Source organism: Tarenaya hassleriana, unplaced genomic scaffold (assembly GCF_000463585.1).
Source record: "Tarenaya hassleriana unplaced genomic scaffold, ASM46358v1 Cleome9, whole genome shotgun sequence".
NCBI lineage: Eukaryota > Viridiplantae > Streptophyta > Magnoliopsida > Brassicales > Cleomaceae > Tarenaya > Tarenaya hassleriana.
In genome coordinates, this window is record NW_010971389.1 from 3,467,575 (window position 1) to 3,494,152 (window position 26,578).

General features: G+C 35.9%; 6 protein-coding genes across 12 annotated transcripts; 3 read left to right on the forward strand and 3 right to left on the reverse strand.

Moving 5' to 3' along the window:
* Positions 1 to 768: 768 nt before the first annotated feature.
* On the forward strand, positions 769 to 1,620 carry LOC104804221. The gene has a single exon (XM_010528434.2). The coding sequence runs from the start codon at positions 854 to 856 to the stop codon at positions 1,355 to 1,357; it is 504 nt and encodes a 167-aa protein (XP_010526736.1). The 5' UTR covers positions 769 to 853; the 3' UTR covers positions 1,358 to 1,620.
* A 1,688-nt stretch (positions 1,621 to 3,308) lies between these two features.
* LOC104804223 (E3 ubiquitin-protein ligase RNF185-like) lies at positions 3,309 to 5,027 on the reverse strand. Of its 2 annotated transcripts, none has more exons than XM_010528435.2 (3): positions 4,862 to 5,027; positions 4,237 to 4,464; positions 3,309 to 4,030 (listed from the first exon to the last, which is right to left on the reverse strand). In XM_010528435.2, the coding sequence occupies exons 2-3, from the start codon at positions 4,426 to 4,428 to the stop codon at positions 3,527 to 3,529; spliced, it is 696 nt and encodes a 231-aa protein (XP_010526737.1). In that variant the 5' UTR covers positions 4,429 to 4,464; positions 4,862 to 5,027; the 3' UTR covers positions 3,309 to 3,526. The 2 variants fall into 2 exon arrangements, with proteins under 2 accessions (XP_010526737.1, XP_010526738.1); XM_010528436.1 differs by having other exon boundaries at positions 3,309 to 3,969; positions 4,176 to 4,464.
* Positions 5,028 to 5,877: 850 nt separating this feature from the next.
* LOC104804224 (geranylgeranyl pyrophosphate synthase, chloroplastic/chromoplastic-like) lies at positions 5,878 to 7,234 on the reverse strand. Its single transcript, XM_010528437.1, has one exon. It carries the CDS (start codon positions 7,099 to 7,101, stop codon positions 5,959 to 5,961), a length of 1,143 nt encoding a protein of 380 aa, XP_010526739.1. The 5' UTR covers positions 7,102 to 7,234; the 3' UTR covers positions 5,878 to 5,958.
* Positions 7,235 to 10,257: 3,023 nt separating this feature from the next.
* LOC104804225 (geranylgeranyl pyrophosphate synthase 7, chloroplastic-like) lies at positions 10,258 to 11,738 on the reverse strand. The gene has a single exon (XM_010528439.2). It carries the CDS (start codon positions 11,477 to 11,479, stop codon positions 10,364 to 10,366), a length of 1,116 nt encoding a protein of 371 aa, XP_010526741.1. The 5' UTR covers positions 11,480 to 11,738; the 3' UTR covers positions 10,258 to 10,363.
* Positions 11,739 to 14,135: 2,397 nt separating this feature from the next.
* LOC104804226 (NEDD8-conjugating enzyme Ubc12-like) lies at positions 14,136 to 16,042 on the forward strand. 6 transcript variants are annotated; one of them, XM_010528440.2, is made up of 6 exons: positions 14,136 to 14,237; positions 14,803 to 14,951; positions 15,118 to 15,226; positions 15,319 to 15,397; positions 15,511 to 15,627; positions 15,707 to 16,042. In XM_010528440.2, exons 2-6 carry the CDS (start codon positions 14,834 to 14,836, stop codon positions 15,842 to 15,844), a joined length of 561 nt encoding a protein of 186 aa, XP_010526742.1. In that variant the 5' UTR covers positions 14,136 to 14,237; positions 14,803 to 14,833; the 3' UTR covers positions 15,845 to 16,042. The 6 variants fall into 6 exon arrangements, with proteins under 6 accessions (XP_010526742.1, XP_010526743.1, XP_010526746.1 ...); XM_010528441.2 differs by having other exon boundaries at positions 14,818 to 14,951; XM_010528444.2 differs by having other exon boundaries at positions 14,823 to 14,951.
* Positions 16,043 to 18,536: 2,494 nt separating this feature from the next.
* LOC104804546 lies at positions 18,537 to 20,231 on the forward strand. The gene is made up of 3 exons (XM_010528858.1): positions 18,537 to 18,933; positions 19,108 to 19,307; positions 19,713 to 20,231. Exons 1-3 carry the CDS (start codon positions 18,537 to 18,539, stop codon positions 20,229 to 20,231), a joined length of 1,116 nt encoding a protein of 371 aa, XP_010527160.1.
* Positions 20,232 to 26,578: the final 6,347 nt, after the last annotated feature.

Sequence of the window (26,578 nt, forward strand, 5' to 3'; positions counted from 1 at the left end):
GATCTCTCTCTCTATATATATATATATATGTATACATCAGAGTGTATCATTATAATTAGAGGAACGATCTCTAGAGGGACCAAGACAACTTCTCATGATTATGGTATTGTTTGATCCTAAACAAGAAAAAAAAAAGGGAAGTTTCATGGTAATGACAAGAGCAAGCTTTTTCGTTGAATCTTATGACAAACCAAGATTTCATTCCGACACACAAAAAAGAAAAAGGAAAATAAAAATAAAAAAAAAGATCCCACACAAACCAATAAAAACATTGAAACAACACAAACAGATGCGACCCACTAGGAAATCTACCATTATTTTTGTAACTATTGTTTCGTAAACTATCGATTTAATGATATGTTTTATGTAATTTTTTTTATACGATATATGTTTTATATTTAAATGAACTTTCCCGCATCCCGAGTATTTTTCACAACATGTAAGACGATGGTCCGTTTTAACTCCTCACCCGTGGTTTGGTGACGTGGCAATGTAATCGTAAATTTATTTATTTTTTTAGCACGAGAGAATCGTAATTTACGTACGACTCGTAAATGTGTAAACGACGATAGAAGATTATAGAAGGTACAGTTCCTGACGTGGTAATTATACCCGAAAACGAGGGTATGTCAATCCATTGACAGCCTGGCATTGACCCTACGTCGAGATAATCACAAAGCGACAAATCCTACGTGGCACCAACTTCCACCCTTCTATATATACACCAAAAACCACTCGCTGTCCCATTATCTTATCTTCCATAACAAATCAAAGAACTCTCTCTCTAACCGGGAAACGGGTCACGACTCAGCGAGTCACGGCGGCGAATTAGACTTTTAAGAGAATATAAGAAATGGGTATTTGCAGTTCGTGCGATTCGTCCCACGTCGTGGCGACGGCGAAGCTGATATTACAAGACGGGGGGATGATGGAGTTCACGCAGCCGGTGAAGGTGGGTTACGTTCTTCAGAAATATCCGACGTGTTTCATCTGTGATTCCGACGAAATGGACTTCGACGACGTCGTTTCCGCCATTAGCGCCGACGAGGAGCTCCAGCTCGGCCATCTCTACTTTGCTCTGCCGTTGAGCTGGCTCAGACGCCCTCTTCAGGCGGAGGAGATGGCCGCATTGGCCGTCAAAGCAAATTCCGCTCTCACGAGGAGCGGCGGCTGCCGGCGTGAAAAATGCCAAAGTCGCCTGAGATGCGCGTCTTCGGTCGTTTACCCGGCAGATGAGTTTCGCCGGAGATCAGCCTCCGGAGACGGTACGGTGGGAAGCAGTGTCGGGTCAAGGAAAGGGAGTAGCAGCGGCGGGAGGAGGAGGTTGCCGGCGAAGTTGAGTAGGATAGAGGAGTGAAGAAGGGGAGTTTGAGAATCTAGTGAAATGTTTGGGGTAAACTCTGTAAATAGCTTAAATCTGTGGGGTCATTTTCGTGAGATCAATGGTTAAACCTTGAGCAATGCGGGAGACCTCTCACGGGGTCCCCGGGTCAAATTACAGTTTTATAATTAAATACAATTATGCAAATGGATCAATAACTCAAAGAGGTGAATTGTTATCTACTTGAGCCGGCATTTTAAGGTTCAATTCGTAAACGAATATAACGAGCCAATTTTGGCGCGCTATGTCCACGCGTTCTGGGTAAGATAATTATTGGGAAATATAAAGAGTTTCAATTTCTATACAATTTAGATATAAGTGTGTCTAAACTCGTTTGATCATCAATAATACAACAATATTTTATTCCGCAAATCTTGATAATAATTTTACGAGTTATTGAGTTTTTTACATTAAAGAAAATAAATATATTTGTATGTTTTTATCAAAAATATATATTTAATTTAATTTGTTTATCAGTTATATATGTATAGCTCTTTTTTTATATATGAATCTTATAGGAAAATATTATTTATTAGTATTTTTATAATATAAAAATATTAAATTTATTCGGTTTGCCAAGACTTGTTTAATTCGTAAAACGGTTGATTTTGTGATTCGTTTGAAAACAAATCTAACGAAATGAATCCAAAATGAGTTAACTGGTTTCGATCCGAGTCGAATTGGTTCGTTTGAAATCCCGTGATCAATCAACCATGTCATCGGACTTTCAATCAGTCGATTAGTCACTTTTAATCATGGTGGATCGAGATTTAAGTTTGAATAATTCAATGATAATGATGCACTTCTAATTTCTGTGTGTATTTTATCATTGAAATGTAATATGATAATATATAGAATCTGTCGTGGAGGATCTCATACGAAAAACATTTATTACATAAATCTATGAAAATACAACTCACGACAAAAAAAAAAATGTCACCAACACTGTTTTTTCTACAACACAGTGATAATCACTCGCAGTCAGTGATTTGGATTTTAGTTATTATTACTATTATTGTACTTGAGAATCACTTTTTGTCAGAGTGACACGTCATCAAAGATCGAGTTGATTTTTTTTATGTCCCAGAAATGGAATTTTTCGTACCACTTTTTTGGTATGTTTGGTTACAGCTGTCCGGAAATGATCACACATCACCTTAGGGTCAGTGCCTTCTCGTTCATGCTTTTATTTCTTACCATTTCTGAATTTTGTTTTTTGAATATTTCGCGTCGTTATGTGATATCGGTGTCCGTATTCGTCGGTGGGACACAAGGCCACGCCTGAATACGTACTTACATGTATATGAATGCATACAGCTTTACATGTTTGCGTGTATGAATAGGCCACATGTGGACTGTCTGAAAATAGTATCAAATCGAAGGATCCATGAATATTTCACGTAGACATATGGCTTTCGTATACATGAATATGTTTGGCCTAGAAAGCGAGCTGCCGATATGACAACACATATTCACATTTATAATAGGTGAAAATTATAAATTGTAAATTTACTGGCCACATCGAATAGAAATTTTTATGAATAATGTCGAAGAAATAAGCAAGTGGGTGTAACAAATTTCAAATGATACTGTACGTGCAGCGTGAAACCATCATATCATACTTTTACGACAGCTTTTCAATATGGATTATATAATAAATTAATTACTCGACCTAAGTTTTTTTTAAACATAATAACAAATGGAAAAAAAAAGTCATTAGCTTAAAAGAGTCCAAAGATTGTAATAATGAGGCACGCAAAATGTACCAAATAAAACTATTATATGTAACAAACATCATTCTCTGAAATATGAAAACAAATTTAAATAAAAAAACAAAATGTTAATTACGAATATATGAATGGGCCACCCGGCACTGGCCTTATAGTTCGGAACATTATTGGGTCTTTGTGCCAATAATGGGCCTAGATAATAATCAATATCCATATGACATACACTAAACCACGATATGTAACAACTGATTATTAATGAAGATAGAAAAAAAAAATGACATGAAAATCATGAAAACGAGAGTTGCAGAACAGCTTATAGATAGAGATACCTGTTTGAAAGATATAAAGAAAACATCCACTGACTCAACTATAAACAGTAGAACACATTTACAGGCTGATGGAATGAGAAATCTGATTACCAGGACAGCAAAGCGATTAGTACGCAGACACCAATTATTATGAACAGATTCTTGAGAGCTGCATCTGCCTGATGTCCACCATTTGCCATTGGGTTATTACGGCTGGGAAATCCATGAGCATGGCCGCCATGGAAGTCATTGTGGAAACCACCGAAAGGGTGCCCCATTGTTGAGCCAAAGAAAGTGGCATCGGGAAATCCGTGGAACTGGAAGTTGAATAAAGATGGCCACAACCCTCCAATCCCCATGGTAAAATTCCCTATACTGGTGCTTGCCATGGGCATAAACCCGCCCATCGAGCCAATCCCAGCACCGAAAAAGCTATTCGGCTCATGTCGAGGAGGAGGAGGGGGAGCTGTTTCTGGTCTTTGACCAGTCGGTCTGCTTGGAATTTGCATGCCCGGGTATGATTTCGATCTCGGGTCAGTCTGGTTTTTACCTCTTCCATAGAGGGGGACGAGTTTATCCTCTTGGACTAGGGCTTTGCAAACTGGGCATTCCTCGAGCCAATCCCAGCACCGAAAAAGCTATTCGGCTCATGTCGAGGAGGAGGAGGGGGAGCTGTTTCTGGTCTTTGACCAGTCGGTCTGCTTGGAATTTGCATGCCCGGGTATGATTTCGATCTCGGGTCAGTCTGGTTTTTACCTCTTCCATAGAGGGGGACGAGTTTATCCTCTTGGACTAGGGCTTTGCAAACTGGCCATTCCTGGGAATGCGAGTGATGGTGAAGCCAACGGTAGAGGCACGGCCAGCAGAAGAGGTGGCCACAGAGAGTGATAATGGGGTCTTGAGCTAATTCGAAGCAGATGTTACACTCAAAGCCTCCCTGATCGTTTGTGTTATTACTCGAGCAAGACGAGCTCTCGGAAGGTATGCTTGTGGACTCTCCATTCACCATCTCTTGATCTTATGAGAACATCAAATTTCAAATTCCCTGCAAATCAAACAATCAAACAAACCCATCCCACAACATGAGGAGATGGCATTCGATCCCAAAAAAATGTCCAGCTTAATCCAGCGTCTACAAATCTATAAAACCCTAAATCCAGGAAGAAATCAACCAAAGTCCGAGATTAGCGTATCGAATAACTCGTATCAGAAGATAAGATAAACCCTAGAAAACTAGAATCTCGCGCTCCTAGACCTGGCCGCGTACCAGAACTACAGGCTATCCAACACGAAAACCCTAGATCTTCCTCAAGTTAAAAAAGGACAACCAAATTCTTCGTCGGGAAATTAAAATAAAGTAGTGCATAGAATTGAAATTGAACTAATAAAAGCTAGATCGAACAATTAGGGAAAAGAGCGAGAAATGAACAATCAACACTGACCTCTTATGCGAAACAAATCGATTGGACGCTCCTAACCCCGGGGAAACGCAGGAAGAACCCTAAATCTTAGAAAATCGAAGGGAACAATAGACGAAGTCAAAGAGTCGTACGGCCGTAAAAATTTGTACCCTTCAAGCCGAAGGAAAGTTCCAGAATCCAAACTCTGTTCTGACTTTTAATTTTATTTTCTAATATACTCGGATTTTTTCTTCTGAAACAACAATTTGATTTTAGCCTTGAAAATATATTGTTTTATAAAAATCTAAATATAGAACTTATTAATATTTGAATAAACTAGCAAAATAATAAGTACACAAATTATTTAAATTATTTAAACAATCAATTACGAACTCCCAAATTATAACGAAATAATTATTAAAAAATATTCATATTAATCAAAAATATATTTAATTGGTCATATATATTATCCTTGTATTAGAGAGTTTTAGCTTATCCTGATGTTCATCTAGAATGAAATTCCAAAATGAAAAAAAAAAATTGAGGCTCTAATAAGTAGAGTTAGTTGAATTTTTGTTGATTTTAGGTATAGGAATAATTTGACATAACAATGGGAACAATTATTGGTGGATATAGACGATTGAGTTCATCTTATTGATAAGTTGTAAATCCGGTTTAGAATCGTTAATTGATATTATTATGTTGTGTATTTTCCTTTATTTATTTATGATATCATGTATATATATATATGTATTAGAATCTTATTTCTATATATTTAAAATAAGTTATATGCATTTTTGTTGATGATATAAATTTTGTACACAGCATGTTGACTCTCGGAATAAAGAATTTATGAGTTCAAATATTTCTGTAATCTTATAACATTTATTTTAACATCATTTTTGTCTATCCGATTATTAAATTTCAATCACTCTTTTTCATCATTACATAAAAGTAGACGTGTATTAATCGTGCATTATACGATTTTATGAAAAAAATTTAAAAAGAATTAATATGGTTCGTCTATGGAAGAATTAATATATTCTGAGCACATCATAGATCGTAAATCTTGGCCAACATAAAACCACAATGAAATACATTGAGATCAGAAAAGTCACATTAATTACAATTTTGCCACATCAGTTCTGTCTGTTGGCTATGTAATCAGCAAGAGCCAGCAGAGGAGCCACCTTGCCCGAATCAAACCCTAGAAGATGATTCTGGGCATCTCTCTTCAGTTTCTCTGCGATTTCCTTCGATTTCTCCAGACCCACCACCTTCGGATACGTCAGCTTGTCGGCGACCAGATCTTTTCCGGCGGTTTTCCCCAATTCCTCCGACGATCTCGTCGCGTCCAACACATCGTCCACCACCTGAAACAGCAGCCCAATGCATCTCCCAAAGCTTCGAACTTTCTCTATCTCTTCATCGGATCCCCCGCCCATTAACGCCCCCATAACCGCCGCAGCTTCCATTAACGCCGCCGTCTTGTGGGCGTGGATGAAGTCCACTTGCTCCAACGTCACGTCTTCCACGTTCAAACCTTCGCTTTTCAGATCCATCGCTTGTCCTGCAACGAGCCCTTTTGTCCCGATCGACCTCGCCAGTTCCCTCACGGCTCGGACAATCCTTGCCGGAGCCACCGTCTCCGGCGTCTCCGCTGTTATATGCTCGAAGGCCAATGCGAGGAGCGAGCCGCCGGCTAAAATGGCGACGTTTTCTCCGAAGACCTTGTGTGTGGTGGGCTTGCCGCGGCGGAGGTCGTCGTTGTCCATACAAGGGAGGTCGTCTTTGATGAGGGACATCGTGTGGATCATCTCCACCGCACAAGCCGACGGCATTGCGGCGGAGATGTCACCGCCGACGAGCTCACAGGCGGCGAGACAGATCGCCGGTCTCACTCGCTTGCCGCCGGCGAGGAGAGAGTAACGCATTGCCTCGTGGATTTTGACAGGCTCCACCAGCGGCACGGCCGCGTCGAGGGCGTCGTCGATGGATTCGGTCTTACGGATCATGTAAGACTTCAGGTCGAAGTCGATGTCTGAAACTAAGAAACGACATCTGTCTTCTCTTCTGATGACTATGTCGACCGGACGCCATTGGAGACGGAGGCGGTGGATCAGACGCAGCGCGTTTGCGGGACGCAGAAACCGGAGGTAGCGTTTGCGATTGCGATTGTGATTGATTCTTCTTCCAAACAAGAATGCGAGAGAGACGAGGAGGAAGAGGGCAGACAAGGTCAAGGCTTGGGCTTCCATTGTCGTGAGGCTCAGTCTTTTCATCTTGAGCCGTGTTTATATGTACCATATGGTCAAACGAACGGACAGCACTCAGTCATCGTTCTGAATTTAAAATGGTCCACACGACAAAATGGCGTATCATAAAATCGTAAAACCAAATATATTTTCATGTGTCTCGTGGATCCAGAAGAAAACGACGAGTAAAATAAACTCGTAAATGCTATATAACAAAATAAATATTAAAGGATCGTGTTTTAAGGTATTGAAATACACATTAATTTCATTTTTTTTATAATATCGGCACCTAGATTACGAAAGATGTGCAGAAACGTGGAATCGTGCCCGCTTTGCACGTTTCCTTATTTGAAGCATTATAATCAGTTCCCTCTCTCCTTTTCTTGTTCAATATAATTACTTCGGATTATAAATCATTATAATATAAATAACTTGTAATAGAACAAGGACATTATATAAAAAAAATGAATAAAAAAATAAATGAACGGCATTCTGAAAATGTCCAATTTGAGATACGAGGAAAAAAGTCTGCAATTCTTTGTCGTCACTTTATCAATTTCATAATCTAAATCTTATCTCGTACATTATAATTTATTACATTGTTGTTATGTTTAAGATTACATAATTTGTACATATATATAACCACATTAACAATAAATTATATCAAGTATTATCAACGCGTTAACGTCGACGAGGAAGAAAAAAGATGACCATTAAATGCTTGAAGGTTAAAAAATTACACCGAAAGCAAATAAATTATGAATTATATAATAATCTCGACACACAAAGAGCGTGAATGCTTGATCCGTTCCTTTGGTAAGAGCGCAGGATTCTTTTACGGTTGTCAACACTTTTAATATTATTGGATTATATTTGTGATATATTTTATAGATTAGTTTATAAATTATTATAATTTACGAGCTATTTATAAATTTAAGATGATATATTGTTAATGCCGTATAGGTGATTAGATACAAGTTATATAGAAAATATATTACATCTATTGCATATATGATGAATTTATTTTTGAAATATCTTAAGTTGTATTTTGTTTACATTATTGGAAAAAAAATTAAATAATTTATCAAAGATGTTTCAAAAAAGTTTTTCATAAATTGAATATATTTGTAAATTCAAAAAATAATTCCAATATCTGTACAAAATCATCAATAACATATAATACAGCATTTGTTGTAAAAAAACACAATATCTAAAATGTGATATAGTTCGTTTAATATAATAAAAAAAAATCACAACTACACATGCAAAAAACACAAGCAAATCCGGTCGAAGAATCGTATTTCCTTGTAATTGTTCATTCACACGAAGTCGGCTTTCTGCATATGCAAAAGTACACATTATTATTCTACATTTCATTCATTTCGCTGTCAATCATATAATTCCCGCTTTCTTCAGTTGATATGATGATTTCTGCCCGTTGAATTTGGTATTTTGTCATAATAGTCTCATCATCACATAACCTTTTCAATATATTGAAAATTAGCTAGATTTTGATATAATGAAAAATTATAAAATAATCTATTTGTCATTATTGATAATCAGAATAATTTAAACAGATAATTTAGTTTTTTTTAGTAGAAACTAATTTTATAAAAAAAATATTGTTTTTGATACACCCAATGCGAAACTTTTTTAATATTATATATATATATATATATATATATATATATATATAAAAATGTAAATGTCTAAATATTCCATATACATACCCACATATCTGTGGTCGAGTGGTATCTGAACTGGAAGTGAGGGTGTTCCTCCTCCAGATCAGGGGTTCGAATCCAGACATGCGGAGAGGGAGAGGCATAGCCAAAGGCTGTGTGTTCAAAGGCTATTCCCGGGCCCAGGGAGATGTAGGTTGGACCGAAGGTCCAGGTGAACTTCTTGATTTGACAAAAAAAAAATATTCCAGATACATTATAGTAGCATTTATGAGAAAACAAAATCATGCGAAAGTTTGATACCCTTCTCCATGTTTTGGTGGATATTCAAGTTTTCTCTTCTGCTGCTTATATTATACGTTCCACCTGGTTATTTCATAGACATACATACATACATATATGTATATACACTCTCTTTGTCTTGCAAGATATACATACATGCATATATATATATACACTCCTGCTGCAAGCAAACTTGATGATGACTCGGTTCGAATCTAAGGATCCTAACTCCGGAATCTGAACTACAAACAGGTGCTTTTATGTTTTTTTTTTGGTGAATCTCCTTCTTCGTCTTCTTGATGCGAAATCCAGCTTATCAAAATCCAAACCGTGTGCCGAAGAGGAAAGGCAGGAGCTTTGATCACTTGTACATGGCATCCAGACATGGGCAGAGAGAATCTGGCGATGAACATCTCCACACGGTCTCCACTGTTCCCAGAGCTTGTTTGGATGGAGAGAAAATTAGGAAAGAAAATAAACGAAAGCACTTTCTGTTTCTCTTTCATGCTTTAAACAGAGAGTACCAATATTAGAAGTAGTGATGGCAAAATGAGCCAGACTCACGAGTTGGTTCGCGGTTGACTCGTTTTTTATCGAGTTGGGCTGCAAAAATAAAAAACCAAATAAAAACGGGTCGAATGAGCCAGCTCGCGACGAGCCCGGATCCATCCGGACTAGCTCGCTCGGCTCGTGAGCCGGCTCGCGAGCTGACATTAAAAAATATTAGGGTTTCATACTTTAATTTATTCACTTCTTCAGTATATATAACAAATTAAAATTTATGATATGTTGATGTTGGTATATATTTTTTGTTAGATTATGATGTTGTTGGTGTATGACATTTTTTAGGTTGATGTTGGGTGTATATTTTTTGTTATATTTTGATGTTGGTGTATTACATTTTTTATGTTGGTTTGGTTTTGTTAATTTTTCTTGATTTAGATATAATTTTATAGATTGTTATGTTAAATATTTTATATTATGTTGGATGACTTCAAAATATTGTTTTGTTTTCTTTAAATTATTAATTTTCATGTAATTTAAAAAAAAATCGGATAATTAGATAAAAACGGGCTAGTTCGTGAACCGACTCGGAGTTCGGACAATTTGGTCTGGGTCAGAATTTTTCTGACTCGTAAAAAAATGGGCCGAACAGACTGAACCAAAAATGAAATGGCTCGAGACGAGGCGGTCCGGACCGATTCGAGCTAGCCCGTTTTACATCACTAATTAGAAGTTCTGTTGGGTTTTTATTTCTTTTTGTCCAAGAATTTATGCATTATGAAGTTAATACATTTTCCATTTTCGGTTATAAAGTAAATCAATCAGTTTTGTCTGCTGGCAATGTAATTGGCCAGAGCCAAGAGAGGCGCCACTTTGTCCGAATCGAACCCTTGAAGCTGTTCTTGAGCCTCCCGCTTCAACTTCTCGGCGAACTCCATCGATTTCTCCAGACCCATCAGCTTCGGATACGTCAGCTTGTCCGCGATCAGATCTTTTCCGGCCGTTTTTCCCAGTTCCTGCGACGACTTCGTCACGTCGAGGATGTCGTCCACCACCTGGAACAGAAGCCCAATGCATCTCGCGAACTGTCTGAGCCTCTCGATCTCCTCGTCCGATCCGCCTCCCATTATCGCACCGATAACCACAGAGGCTTCGAGCAAAGCCGCGGTCTTGTGGACATGGATGAACTCCAGATGCTCTAACCCCACCTCTTCCTGGTTCAGCCCCTCGCTGCTTAAATCCACCACTTGCCCAGCCACAAGCCCTTCGCTTCCGACGCACCTCGCCAGCTCCCCGACTGCCCGGACGACCCTCGCCGGAGAAATACCCTCCGTCGCCACCACCACGTGCTCGAACGCGAAAGCCAGGAGTGCGTCTCCCGCCAATACGGCCATGTCCTCGCCAAAGACCTTGTGGTTGGTGGGCTTGCCGCGGCGGAGGTCGTCGTTGTCCATGCAGGGCAGATCGTCGTGAATGAGGGACATGGTGTGGATCATCTCGACGGCGCAGGCGGAGGGCATGGCGGAGGACTCATCTCCGCCGACGAGCTCGGACGCGGCGAGGCAAAGGACCGGCCTGACTCGCTTTCCGCCGGCGAGGAGAGAGTAACGCATTGCTTCGTGGATTTTGATGGGTTCGCCGAGAGGGACGGCGAGGTCGAGTGCCCTGTTCACCGATTCGGCCTTACCGATCATATAGGCCTTGAAATCGAAGGCGGATTTGCGGTTCTCCTCCTCCTGGTGAGTGCTGTCTTCTCTAGTGACAACGCACAAGCCGCTGCGTTTTGGGCGAGGGACGAAGGAGAGACTCTTGAGGGAGGGTCCGGACCCGGGTACGATTGCGGATCCGGAACCGGGTACTGATCGGGGTCGTCTCGCTTGGTTGAGAACAGAGGAATAGCATGGATGAACACACGAACTCAGATTCACAGAAGCCATGGCAATTCTCGCCTTCTCCCAAACGTTAACTTTTGTGTGTATGTGTTTCTGCCGTTTTTTTTTTTTAACTTTAAGAACCCTAAAATCTCTGGATCTCAAGCAGGAGAAAAGGTTCCGAATATGAAGAAAAAAATATTTTAGAGGAAAATGGAATCAGAGTGCAAGAGGAATTGGGTCGGCCATTAGAGAAGCTGTGGAGCAAACAGATAGGGTTTTCGACAGAAATGGGCCGAGTGGTGGAAGATGATGGTGTTCTGCCAAAAAACACATCTTTATAATTATATTTAACTGTTATTTTTTTAGTCCATAAAAATATTCAAATACCAAAAATTTTCTGGCAGAATCTGACATTTTTATTTGCATATTAGGAGAGAGCGCAGATATGTTAATTTTTTCACCATTTGTGGGATATTAGTTCTCCTACATGTTTAATTGGGCAAATAATTCTGGATAATTATTATCTTTTTATTGGTATTTCATACAAAAATAGCTATTTAACATGATTTTACTTATTATGTAATGGATTGTATAATTTTAACTTTAATATTGCTTATAAGTATTTAGATTCCAAAAATTATCTTAACAACAAGGTGGCGTTATTTGCATATGCAAGTCTTCCCCGAAATTGTTCACATAGCAATGTAAATATGCTAGATATTTTGGCATTATATCAAAAATACCTTCCATACGCAAGCCTTCCTTAGATTGATGTTTAATTAGGAAAATAAATTTGCTAAAAATGTCATTTTTGTATAATTTTAGTGTTAATATTTTAAAATATTTTTTGTCAAGTTCTTTGTTTGTTTTCATTGTTAAACTTTTAAAAAATTTCAAAACTGTTATTTTAATAAATTATGTATTATTATAAAAAAAATTAAATCAATTTATATCAATATACGAAAAGCATTATGTGACCCCCAATTATTATTATATTTGTTTAAAAATACTATTATATTATTTTGATATAGATAATTTACAAATATATAAAATAAAAAAATAAACTATTGAAATATATTAATATTGTTTTAAATATTTTATACTTTTTAATTTAAATTGGTAACTACTATTTTAATTTTTTAAATTATTTTATTTTATTTTTAAGATATAATTAAGAAAATAGATCATATAGTAAATTAGTAAAATATATTAATATTGTTTTAAGATATAATTTAGTTTGTTTAGATTAAAAAAATAAAACTCTTCAATAGTAAATGATGTTATTATAGTAGTTCATTATTATTTATTTTATTACATTACGTTTTCCAGAAAAGATAATTATAACAACCTACCAAATATCAAGAAATAATCTATCATTTATTATTTTTTATTTTATTAAAAATTAATATTATATTATTTTATAAGATATGTTGGTTTTAAAAAGGGTAGTACAATATATATACATATGTATATATATTTATACGTTGTATATTTATTTATCACTATCAAAGAGACCTCAGACGCCGGTCCATGTTCTTATTTAGTTAAGGAAGGCATAACATAATGCATGCTTACATAATCCTTTCTTCAGCGATTTGTTTTATTCATCACATCTACGAACTCTAACGAGTCACCGCGATGAGTCATAAACTGTTTCACGAGGTGGATGTTTTTTTCAAATATATATAAAAATTATTTTTATTAATATTTTTATATATTTTATAAAAATTAATATATAATTTTATTTTTATTATATATATGTATAACTTTTTCTATATATTTAAGTTTAGTATTTTAATATTTAAATTTTATACTAAATCATCATTTATTTGATAGTTTTAGAATATAAATAAAAAATATTATACATTTAAATTTATCTTGAGATATACACGAATCGAGATGATTCAAAAAAAATTTAAACTCGTTTGAAAATGAATCTAATGAATTGAGTCCAAAACGAGCCAACTAATTTCGATTCGAATTGGTTCATTTGATCCCTTATTTTAAACAATATCTTTGTTAATAGTGTGTTCTCTTTTAATTAAAATCTTTATTCGCTAAAAAAACTTCCTATAGTATAAAAAAAGTAATATACTAAAAAAATAAAATATATTTCGATTTTTTACTAAATTATAAAAGTTTTCTACTTTAATTTCGTGATATTTTATATCATATAATTAAAGTTATTTATCGTCTTAAAGAAGGTAATTATTCAAACTATTTTTTTAAATTTTGTGGTCCAAATTTTGGTAGAATTTGAAATCGTGACGATTTTAAAAATATATGTTTTATATTAATAAAATGTCCCTCTCCATCATGTTATCACTTGATATTCTAAACGTAGAAACTATTTTCATATAGTATAAAATTTCTCATTTTAAATGCAAATTATAATTTTTCTAATTTTATCCTTACAAATAAAAATCAATATTGTCATACGTACGTATGAATTAATGAATAATTTAACTAGAAAATAATAGAAAATGGAAAATAAAAGTTTCCACTTGTAAACTGAAATAGGACATATCATTTGGGCCTAAAACAATAGGCCCATTTAAAGTGTGACATATAATTTGGGCCTAAAACAATAGGCCCATTTAAAAGCTGGACCATGTTATTTTGTGTTGCCCTTAATAGGCCTATTTGGGCCTCAACAAAAAAAAAAGATTATTTAAGATTGTGATTTTGAATCAGCGTAGCAAAAAGTTAAATAGAGGGCAGTAACACCCTTTCCGTGCATTCATTTTCCAGCTGACGAGACCGCGTGAGAAAGAAGACGAAGAAGAAGGAGAGAGAGAGAAGACAGATTTGCACGAAATCGGTTCGATCTCCTTTCCGCTGAGCAATCCGTTCGTAAATTCTTTAATATTGTTCTCTTCTTGGGTATCTTCGTCCCGTTTTGTTGCCGGTCTATCCCTTCTGATTGATAATCTTGTTCTGAAGTTGATTTCTTCTGCTTCTTCTTTTTCCGGTTTCTTGGTTTTTTGATGGGTTGCTGTCGGGATATTCGAATTTGGATCTTCAATGTTGGGTTTTTGTTTGTTTCGATCTGTTGAGTGAAAATTTAAAACTTTGACGGTTGCCCTAATCAAAGTTCATTCTTTCGCTTCAAGTGAGGCGTCTTTTGGGGTTTAAGTCCACAGGTTTGTAGTTGTAGCTATCATGTGAATTGTGCGAGTAAATTTTCTATGGTGCTTCGTAATTCTTGTGAGGTCTATCCTCTCTTGGATTGGATTTCGAGGTAGAACTGGTGTCATGGCTTTTGGAAGTTTAATCATTGTCTCGCTTGATCTTCTGCAAGGCTCTGTCTTTAGTTATCACGAGATAGATTATATGGGTAGCGGTGTCTGTATAAACAGATTTTGTAGTTTATGGATTTTTCTCAGGTTTTGTTCTTGTAGGATAGCTATAGAAGCCATGATTGGGTTATTCAAAGTAAAGGAAAAGCAAAGAGAACAACAAGCTCAGAATGCCACCCGAGGAGGAGGGGCTCCGGTCAAGAAGCAATCTGCTGGCGAATTACGTCTTCACAAAGGTTCCTCATCTTATGCAATATTGCTTTTGATCTAGCTTCTTATGTAATGCAATCCTAGTTATCTCTGCATTCATCTGGTAGTGTTTGTCAGTTCGGGTTTTGTATCGAAAGTCGCGGGGTGAAATTATTTAAAGCTCCTGTGTTTATTTTCTCTCTTTATGTGCAGATATATCAGAGTTGAACCTGCCAAATTCTTGTTCGATATCTTTTCCAAACGGCAAGGACGATTTGATGCATTTTGAGGTGTCCATTAAGCCTGATGAAGGATACTACCTGTAAGGATAACTTTCCATCCACTCTCTTCTTCTCTTTGTCTCATAGTCTCTGATCTTCCATGGGAACTTAATCTCTCGTTGTCGATTAACAGGAACGGTACATTCATTTTCACGTTCCAAGTCTCTCATGCGTATCCACATGAAGCTCCAAAAGTGAAATGCATGACCAAGGTGACCTGAAATCTCCTTTTCCCGCCCCGCAGTCCACATCATTCCATCTTAAAGTTTGGATCTTTCTTTCTTTTCGATCGTTCATTCATTCATTCATTCGTTTTCCTTTGAAGGTCTACCATCCCAATATCGATTTGGAAGGAAACGTCTGCCTGAACATCTTGCGTGAAGACTGGAAGCCCGTCCTCAACATAAACACCATCATCTATGGGCTGTACCATCTGTTCACGGTAAAGTATTTGAACTGGAATACGCCCCAACGGAAGATACTACTGCCTGTATATGCTAACGAGTCTTGTTTCCACGTAGGAACCCAATTATGAGGATCCTCTGAATCACGATGCAGCGGCGGTTTTAAGGGATAACCCGAAGATGTTCGAGTTCAATGTGAGGAGGGCAATGGTGGGTGGGTACGTGGGTCAAACCCTTTTCCCTCGCTGTATCTAGTTCAGCTCTTTGTCTACCTCCCAGCAAGGACCTGTCCCTTTATGCACAACCATTGTACTTTCTGTAAAATTGCTCTGATATTACATTCTGCTTAAGCCCTTTCCCCATGTTTCCGGAACCAAGTGATGTGTGGTCGTGAGAATCTGGCGAGGAGAACTGAATGGATGGAGATATATCCTACTCAAATCATGGATGCAATCTTTTTTTTTTTTTTTTCATTTGTGAGTTAAGGCTTGTCCTTGGCCACTGACTAAATAATGTGTAATTACGAGACTAAATCTCCCTATTACGTTGTGAGGTTTACCAAAACGGCGTCGTATACATCTTATTGGGCCTTGAATGAATGAAAAATTACTGGACCTATGAATTATAGGCCCAATAACATTTTTTTAAGGTAAAACTGACAAGTCTATATTGGGGCTTTTGGGCCCATTAGTTCATGATGATATTCAACCATTAACCACATGCTCGTCTTTTGAACCACTTGAAGAGTTTTTTTTGTTAATATGCCTATTAGAATCTAAACGCACACCCTTAATATTTTATAAATTATTTGTGTAAATTAATAATAAATTTACTTATTGTGGTTGCAACGATTGGGTAAAAAGGTAATTGAAATTCTAACTCTAGGAAAATGATCTAAGCTTATTTTAAATAATAATAAATCTAGCAAATTAGATTTGGTAGTCTCTTTCCAGCTAATATGGATCTTACTCATTGGTTTGCGACAAAGAAAAGAAATTAATATTTACACTAATTTGATATTCGCACCAATCTACTACTTAGCATTAAAAGTATTTTTTTTTTTATTTGTATGCACCTCTAATATAAATACGTTGCAATACTCTCATTTAGGATGGATATATTCGGTGTTTTGATTCGGTTTAGTTTATTCATTGTTGTGTTTGGATTTTTTATTTGAAAAAATTATATCAATCATTCTTTATTTTGAATTTCTTTTTAAAATTTTATTTGAATTCAGTTCTAAAAAATATTTAATTTTAATTCTTTTTTATTATTTAACTTGTTTGGATTATTTTTAAATATTTTAAATGTACTTGTTTGATTTTAAAATTATATTAATAACTTTTATTATATTCAATTCAAATACAACATATATTATTCCATTTAATATTGAGTAATTTTTACACAGATACCTAAATGATCGCCCTACTTCTATTGTTTAAAAAGGTATTAATTTATTAAGCTCATGTTTCTCTGTTGCGCCACGTATGCCTTGGACCACCATTAAAATCATACAAAGCAATGAAAGCATTCCTACGGATCTAATACCAAAAAAAAAAAAAACCCAAGGGGCAATCTACAAACACTGGTCACGTCGAGAACCCTCATCTAAAACCGACACTTGTCCTCGCTTCCTCGCGCCACGTGGCCCATTCTAATTTTAGGTTAATATTGAGATTAATATCGGTAATGACAAGATCGCCGGTGTTGCTAACCATGTGCTTAAAAAGCCCTAATCGTGATTTGGAATGCAGAAGGAACCACAGGACAGTTGGAGCTTGGAAGAGGCACCCAGAATTTAACAAAGAGAATATATTATTTCATATCGTATGTGATGCATATATATATATATATTCCACGTCAGGGGCGGACTTACATGTATGTGAATGGGGTCCCATGCCCCATAGCTAAATTTTAAAAAATATAATTTAGTTATAAATTTTTATAGATTTCAATAAGAAACCAAGCGTGCCCCTCATATTTGTAATGTGGGCCCCCTTTTATTTAGATTTTTGAATATTTTCCTTAAACATGTCTCCACTTTTATCTAATTACTTTTTAGGTTTAGGTCACTGCCGTCATAATTTTATATCATTATTTTCTATTTTTTTTATTTCCCTCTCTCCTCCCCTTTCTCTATTTCGCTCTTTCTCCTATTCGATCAAAAAATAAACAAAGTAGCAGAGATCAAAGGTACGTTTATTATTTTAGTTTTTATTTGTTTATCTGTTTTTATGTATGTTTTAATCATATGAATTAATTTAATATTATATATTTATTTATTTTTGTATTTGATTTGACAGGAAAATTAATGGATAAATTTCTCAAAAGAAATTTTGCATCGATATCTCAAAATAATGGTGAAATTCCAATCGAGAATGTATCAAATTCTCAGGTTAGTCTCTCAATACCTGAAAAAATTGATTTGGATGATTTGGCTTCGGATCCAGCTGATAGAAAAAAAAAATATTAGAGTATCATCCTAATCAGAGAGATGAGATCAGGCGCAAATATTTAATTAGGGGACCTTGTCAACCACGTGGTCATGACTTTCCAAAGAAGATGATAGGAAATAAATTGAGACGATTTAATCCAGCTTGGTTTGACCAATACAATGATTGGTTAGAGTATAGCATAAAGAAGGATAAAGCATTTTGCTTGTGTTGCTACTTGTTTAGAGAACAAGTTGGGAATGATGCTTTTGTGTCACATGGTTTTTCAAGTTGGAATAAAACCGAGAGGTTGGCTTCTCATGTGGGTGATGTCAATAGTTTTCATAATAATGCACGCAAAAAGAGTGATGATTTGATGAGGCAAAGTCAATCTATCATACATGCTATGCATAAGCAAAGTGATACGATGAAAAACGAGTATCGTATTCGGTTGAATGCCTCAATTAGTTCTTCTAGATATTTGTTGAATCAAGGACTACCATTTCGAGGCCACGATGAGTCAGAAATTTCTGATAATAAAGGAAATTTTCTGGAACTTGAGTAAAGTTGTTTTGAAGAATGCTCCGGGGAATAGTCAGATGGTTTCTCCAAAAATCCAGAAAGATATTGTACAATGTTTTGCAGAACAAATAACCCAAGACATAATTCAGGAGATTGGACATGATGTGTTTGGGTTACTCGTGGATGAGTCTAGTGATGTTTCTGATAAGGAGCAGATGGCAGTAGTTTTTCGTTTTGTTGACAAGAACGGGATAGTGAAAGAGAGATTTATTGACCTTGTTCATGTGAAAGAAACATCTGCTTTATCTCTGAAGTCTGCCATTGATTCTTTGTTTGCTAAACATGGTTTGAGTTTAAAAAAGGTCAGAGGACAAGGCTATGATGGGGCAAGCAATATGAAAGGTGAATTTAATGGATTGAGATCGTTGATCTCAAGAGAAAATAAATCAGCATATTATATTCATTGTTTCGCTCACCAACTTCAATTGGTCGTTGTAGCAGTTGCAAAAGAGCTATTTGATGTTGGAAATTTTTTCGACATGATTTCAGTTTTGTTGAATGTGGTTGGAGCTTCCTGTAAAAGAAAAGATATGATTCGAGAAAGTCATCGAACGAAAGTGAACGAAGAAATTAATAGTGGAGAAATTAACACAGGAAAAGGGTTGAATCAAGATATTACTCTTCAGAGACCTGGAAATACGCGTTGGGGATCTCATTACAAAACACTATTGCGTTTGACTGGGTTATTTTCTTCTGTCATTGATGTGCTTGAGTACGTTGAGAATGATGGCACTGATACAGTTAAAAGACGTCAAGCATATGGTCTTCTGAAATATTTCTACACATTTGATTTTGTGTTCTATCTACAGCTGATGTTGCTCATTCTGGGACTCACAGATAATTTATCGATGGCTTTACAAAGGAAAGATCAAGACATTTTGAATGTTGTTTCATTGGTGAAATCTATAAAGAGACAATTACAACAACAAAGAGATGTTGGATGGAATTCGCTTCTGGATGACGTGTGTTCTTTTTGTGAGAAACACAATATTGAAATGGTCAATATGGAGGAAGATTATGTTGATTCAAGGAAGCCAAGAAAAAAGAGCAATATAAACAACTTACATCATTATCAGGTAGATTGTTTCTATACTGTTATGGATTTGCAGCTTCAAGAACTTAATGATCGATTTGACGAGATAAATTCAGAACTGCTCATTTGCATGGCATCTTTGAGTCCAGCTGACTCATTTCGTGAGTTTAACATGCCAAATCTGGTGAAATTGGCTGAATTTTATCCTGACGATTTCAGTTTTTTGGAGAAAGTGTCTCTTCGACATGAACTTAGTATCTACATCGATAATTTGACGAAAGATGATCGATTTTCTAATTTGACTAATCTTGGAGATCTTGCTCATCTTATGGTGGAAACAAAGAAACATCTTTCATATCCATTGGTGTACAAACTTTTGAAGTTGGCTCTGATTTTGCCTGTTGCCACCGCGACTGTTGAGAGATGCTTTTCAGGGATGAAATTTGTGAAGACAGCTTTACGCAATCGGATTGGTGATCAGTTTTTGAGTAATTGTCTAGTTTGTTTCATTGAAAAAGATATATTTCAGACGATTACAAATGAAATTCTTATGGATAAATTTCAGAAAATGAAGAACCGTAGAATTCAGTTGTAAAACATAAATAACTTTATGACGATTTATTTTTATTAATGTTTTTTTTATATTTTATATTATTAATAATTGTTGCCCCCGGTGGAAAAAAATTCTGGGTCCGCCCCTGTTCCACGTGATGGTTCACTGGCCGTCCACGTCGTTGCGAGGATCGTTAATGTTTTTAAATTTTATTAGTGAAGGATGTGATGTTGATTATAATGTCTTAATCATTTGTTAGAATCTTATTAATTAAACAGGGAATGGTTTAGCCTTTTAGGCTTAGCTGGTGGTCTGAAGGTTACATGCTTGCATGCAGGCGACGCTCATGAAAATAAATGCAACCTAATCCTTTTATAAATTATAATTATTGCATTTAAAGAAAAATTACAACAGAGCGTTGATATTAATTCCTTCACAAGATCATATTGTCTGAATCCTCCCGGATTCTTGGACATGTGTTTAGGTTTTTAAATAATTCTGCGACATGTTTTCACGCCAATATATACGATAATTAAGATTGCATTCATAATTGCCCCGAAAATCTATATATGAATGTTTATGCATGAGCATTTGATTAGAGAAGTCAAACGTCCGAGTTAATCCCCAAATCAAGGCGTAATTCAGGGAATTATTTAATGAAATTTACTTTTCTTCTGAAACTATAAAATTAATGCATATATGCTTTATGGCATAAACCGCCCAGTCGCATAGTAGGACCGTTAAAATATTATCAAACAGAAAAAGAAAAACGCACCAACTCACATGATATATATATATATAATCTATTTTTACTAGGACCTAAAGTATAATACTGGACTTGTGGTTGTGGTGCTAAAACATCTGGCTATATGAAATTATCCATAAAGTATCGATATTTTTCCTTTTTGGTCTAAGATTTTGTAGCCATGCATATAGTATTTGAGAGTAGCATATGTATATATACCATATCATATTATATAGCATAATAAATATTTCTCATTTATTAGTGCATATGAGATGACCAGTGGTTTGCGTTAGTTGATGTTATATTATATTGTAACTCATTATAGGCTTAATTTATGAACTTTTTTATATGCTTATACAAAAAAAAAATATATGCATATATATGGCTTAATGAGTAAGAAAATAACTAAAAATAGTAATCCACAAAATTAGAACTTGGATCTTTTCTTTGTTCGGACATCCAATACGAACACAAACAACTGAAACTTGCAAAAAGCATGAAGCTTTTTACGTATGGGAAAATAAAAAGAACATGAAACCTAAACAAGCACTATTAAAAAGTTGTTAAATCGATCGTAATCTTTTACAATGAGTTTTTAATTATTTTTTATTCAATAAACCCTTCAAAACATTTTTTTTTCAGGAAAAAAAATTAATTATCAATTCACGACCACACAATTTATTAACTTTGTCCGAGAAATACGAAAAATATGAAATCAAAATTCATAGCAAACGGCATATAGCAAACGTCATAATCGCGTCCACAAAAATACATTAACATTTAGGAAACTTGATAGTCTTGGTAGATCGAAATTGTATCAAGTAGTTACAAATTTTAATTTGGTTCGGTTTCGGTTTTGGTTATCAACAAAGTTTAGTTCGGTTTAAAGGAAAGTCCAAAGTATTAAAAGATCAACATAGAAAACGAATGCTTCAACGCAAAGATCATGGAAGTCCAGGTCAGCTGGTTGGGAGCAGGGGGCAACTCCTTGAGGTGGGGGGTTCGAATCCTGCCGTCTCCCTTCCTCTGACTTGCTCGTCTGTCAGCCTATCATAATGGGCTGATTTACCTCCTGCGCGTGTGTTGCAGGTTCGTGCGCGTGGGCTTGGGATTTGACCCGCAGGCGCCTAAGCCCAACTACGGCCCGAGCGTTAGGCGCGCCTGGTGGCCAGGTCCGGCGGACTGAGGTCCATGGGGACTGTTAGGTGCGGGTGGTGACCAGTTCGTCTCCGTTTGTAAGGGTAGGTAGTCACGCGGGTTCCCCAATATATAAAAAAAAAAGATCATGGAAGAGGAAGACTTTGTGAGTTGAAGAGCCAAGTACGTAGTCACGAGTGAGCGTAACCCCGTAATGTATTACTCCTTGTCCCTTCCCACTTGAGAGAGAGAGAGAGAGAGAGAGAGAGAGAGAGAGAGAGAGAGAGAGAGAGAGAGATCCCAATGAAGCTTACGAGAAAAGGCCACGTGTCGTGATGGGTTTTACTCGATTTGGCAAAAAAATTGACCTCGCATGCTTCATTGGTCTCGTCTCATTCCCGAATAAGGTATTGGTGGATATAATAGATAATGATTCAAGCGAATTCCAAATATCAAATGATACGATTATTACATCACTTAACTCTTGCCCCTTCATTTGGTAAAGAGAGTGTAAAATGTGACGTCACAAACGAATTCTTCGTCCATGCAAATTAATGATTTCTCATCTCACGCAAGGTTCGTGTTTACATGATCTTAACAAAAAAAAAAGGTTTCTATTTCACAGAATTTCTTAATTATTTATTTATTACGATTAATTCAACTCCATCATTTTTTTTACAGAAGTTTGTTATTATTAGTTCTAATCAATTCATATCGCTTTTAGAAGACCATTATTATTTTTAGTGGTCTCATGATTCGATTAGGATGTATGATTAAAATTAAGGAATATTAGGAAAACGCAGTTTTTTTTATACATTGTTTGTAAAAACAAGAACATAAGATATGAAGGTTTAAATATGGCAGGAGAAAAGGCAGGAAATGATGTGATTGGTCGGGAGGAGGGGATCTGGGTGCCAAGAGGTGTGCGTTGACTTTATGACACGTGGAGAAACGAGAGAGGTGGCCTTCTTTATCAAACGCGTGCGAAGCTGCCACGTCACCAGAGACACCCATGTTCTCGTCACATCCCAACCCATTTCATGCCACAAAAAAGTGTCAAATTTATTTTGTATAAATATATGGGAAATTTATTGAATTAACCCAAACATATACTCAATATTTTGAGAGAGAGTGCTTACAAGATTTCAAATGGTTTAAAATAAATAAATAAAAGCATTTAATAGAACTACATCGTCAAACCGTAATATGATATAAAATTATTTGATTATTATTCAAGATATTTAGATGTTTGTTATAGAGAATTCTAACATAATACATGTAATTACTTAAATTTATATATATTCGTAAAAATTATAAATCTATTTCTTTCTCTTTTCATTGCGGCGATCTTGGGTGTGATGATCAAATAAAATCATATATATATATATATATATATATATATACATAATTAGTGTAACTTAGGTAGATAGAAACCCTGTTTTTAATATTCTACATTGACTGAGAAGATGATATATATATATATATATATATACATAGATACGTGTGTATGTATTTGTATATATGTTGCACTGACATTCGTAATGCTTCAGGTGAGGCATGTTGTAAAGGAAGAGAGTGAGTGACGCACGATGAATTGCAATGTGATAAACGAGAGAGAGAGTGTAAAAGCAAAACACACAAAACCCTTTCTTTTTATTTTTGCAGCGCATAAAACGTCTAAATCATAAGAAACCTTTTATTTTTCAAATTTAATCACCTTTACTTTACGTTCGAATGAACTATTTTCAAATTGAAATCCTAAATCTCGAAACAAAAATAATCCACCAATGAATCCCTTGAAATCTTAAATGAACCTTTTCATCTTCCTAATAAATAATACAACTTGTGCATACGAGTATTAGGTTCGACCATTCCCTGATTATGTGATGTCATCCGTCAACTCTTTAGTTTGCGTTTGCATGAAATTTCCATCAATATATACTCAGACATTTCTGCGTATCGCCTTGTGTTTTTCGTTGTTAGATGAGAATATATATATACACACACACACACACACACAAAATACTTATCATACGCTAAGTTATAATTTGTATATAGAAAGAGGCATACCCATACGAGAGACCAAAGGCCATCTAATGGTGAAACTGAACGATGAAGACGTTGAGCTCTAAAAATGAAAAGGAAACAAACGGGACTTTTTAGGTATCTTTCGTCTTTATGCATGGACGTTTTCTTTGGATGGATAATATATGCGTACCGTACACAAATAACAGAGAGAGAGAGAGAGAGAGAGAGAGAGAGAGAGAGAGAGAGAGAGAGATTCGTGGAAGGTGGAGATGATGAGTGAGTGATAGGAGAAGAGGGGGTGCAGATGTGAGAGTGGGATTGGATGAACGTGTCAGTGCACATAAATCTCTGCCCTAAAGCCGACATTTTGTAATAAGAAGGACCGACAAAAGAGCTAGCTATCGGAGTTGGCTTCCATTTCCACTCAATTCCTCGAATAATATCACCACCCATTGTAACGTTGGCTTCGTGATTACATACATACACATATATACATATTTTATTTTGTTCTACGTGCGCCACGTCGCCCAATCACATCCTCTTCCTTCTTCTGTTGTCGGTCTCCTATAATGTTCCCTTGTTCCCGCGTTTTTCGTTCGTTACCTTAACGAGAGAAAGAAACAAACACGTGCATGAGACAAGCGAAAGATCATATATTTTTTTCGATTATATTTAGATTCCGATGTCGAGTGATCTGTGAAATTGATGGGTTCAGTGCTTATTGGAACGGTCCATTGTAGTATTCTTCAAGAGCTTTGGTTAAAATATTCAATGGAGGATGAAATCATACGATAACACCATTATGCGAAATTTTGGAAGATCTTGATTATGATGACTTAGATTGCGTCTAAAGAATAACAACTAAGGTTCTCCGTTATAAAAAAGATAAATGTTTGTATACAACAACAATAATAATAATAATAATTAGTAATGACATCATCATCATCATGTACATTTAGAATGGTTTATATGTCACATGAAATTCTACTGGATACATCTATAAAATTAAATGATTTCTTCATTCAAAATAAAAACTCCTCTTCTATAAATAGAAACTTTTAGCCAAAACATTATCCGTTCGAGTGAGACAATCGAACACATCCTTTCCCAGTTTAGGGTTCAGATCTTGAGAATCCATATCTACAAGCAATTAATTAATCAATTTAATCAATTAACATCTAGAACATGCTTTTTCTAAACCTGATTAATTAATCAATTAATTAAACCCATGATTAATCAATTTAATAACATGGTCCGAAGATGAATAGTGTACGTCAACGACGACGACAAACTCTATGCGCCTAGAATCTCTCTCCAACCAACCACCTTAGATTTTCTATCGTTTTCTCTTCCCGAAACCCCAAAGATCCCTTCGTACCATCCTCCCTTTGCTTTCGTCAAGTCTCCTTTTTCTCGGCAACCAAACAGAAACAAGTAACGTACCGTTGATCTCGAGCCACGAAGGCGAATTCTATTCGTCGAAGGAGATGATGAAATGGGTACTTGCTTGATTGGCCGATGGAGACATTGAGGCCGGTCATTGGACAGCGCAATCTCATATGCCAAACAGTCCCTTGTACTTTTCGCAATATTATATGATTTTCTTGGAACTTGAAAACCGTATAATATAATTAAACTCGTACAATATTAACCCGTTTACCCTAAGGTTAATATTTTTTCCCATTTTGTCTCTTCACGTGTTTGATGACTTCAGCTTTTCACACGCCTGTATCTTTTGACGTAATTTCATAAAAGCTGGATTTTTTTAAAAGTTTCTCCATGTTAATTTGCTGCATGCACCGTAAATAATCCCTGTTTATTTATTTCGTATACTAAACGATCATGCATATATTTATTAATTGTCTAATGGGGAAGCCCTAATAATCCCCTCCCCTACATAGTCTCCATTGAAACATTATATTACAGACCACTCGATTGAATAATAATACATTCATATTGGACCGTCGTATAATTCATGTATATTATATGTCATTAATCACATGTACCGTACGTGTCTACGCGCGTGTGTTGTGTTAGTGTGTGTATGTAAGGAACTAACTTTAGAACCAAAAGCGACTTTGAACTATTCATTGAAATGAAAGGGAGATGGGTACAAGTCCCCCTTTTATTTTGGGATATTTTCTCCTGCGGTTGTTACCAACACTTATCCATAAGATGGGATATATAGAGACGGCTCTATATTCATTGTTCCGATGAATCCAGTCACATGAAATTATTATTGTTATTTTCTTTTGCAACAATTAATCATTATATACACACACACACATACGTATATATACATCTCCGTGTGTGTGTATGTGTGTAAGACATTACATGTACACTATATACATGGGTTTGATGGAGTTATGTATTATTTTCATATATATCCCCCCCCTTTGGTTCCCCACAACATGACTTGGACTATAATTATGTCCGGTGGCATTCATGAAATTTACGTAGGAGGGGAAGCCCACATTGG

Coding starts and splice junctions, on each gene's coding strand:
- LOC104804221 (XM_010528434.2), top strand. CDS start 854: ATGGGTATTTGCAGTTCGTGCGATTCGTCCCACGTCGTGGCGACGGCG.
- LOC104804223 (XM_010528435.2), bottom strand. CDS start 4,428: ATGGTGAATGGAGAGTCCACAAGCATACCTTCCGAGAGCTCGTCTTGC. Junction 4,031..4,236: donor ACCATCACTCGCATTCCCAG/GAATGGCCAGTT, acceptor GATTGGCTCGAG/GAATGCCCAGTTTGCAAAGC.
- LOC104804224 (XM_010528437.1), bottom strand. CDS start 7,101: ATGAAAAGACTGAGCCTCACGACAATGGAAGCCCAAGCCTTGACCTTG.
- LOC104804225 (XM_010528439.2), bottom strand. CDS start 11,479: ATGGCTTCTGTGAATCTGAGTTCGTGTGTTCATCCATGCTATTCCTCT.
- LOC104804226 (XM_010528440.2), top strand. CDS start 14,834: ATGATTGGGTTATTCAAAGTAAAGGAAAAGCAAAGAGAACAACAAGCT. Junction 14,952..15,117: donor CGAATTACGTCTTCACAAAG/GTTCCTCATCTT, acceptor CTTTATGTGCAG/ATATATCAGAGTTGAACCTG. Junction 15,398..15,510: donor AAGTGAAATGCATGACCAAG/GTGACCTGAAAT, acceptor TTTCCTTTGAAG/GTCTACCATCCCAATATCGA.
- LOC104804546 (XM_010528858.1), top strand. CDS start 18,537: ATGAGTCAGAAATTTCTGATAATAAAGGAAATTTTCTGGAACTTGAGT. Junction 18,934..19,107: donor ACAAGGCTATGATGGGGCAA/GCAATATGAAAG, acceptor TGTTGAATGTGG/TTGGAGCTTCCTGTAAAAGA. Junction 19,308..19,712: donor TATTTTCTTCTGTCATTGAT/GTGCTTGAGTAC, acceptor ATGGATTTGCAG/CTTCAAGAACTTAATGATCG.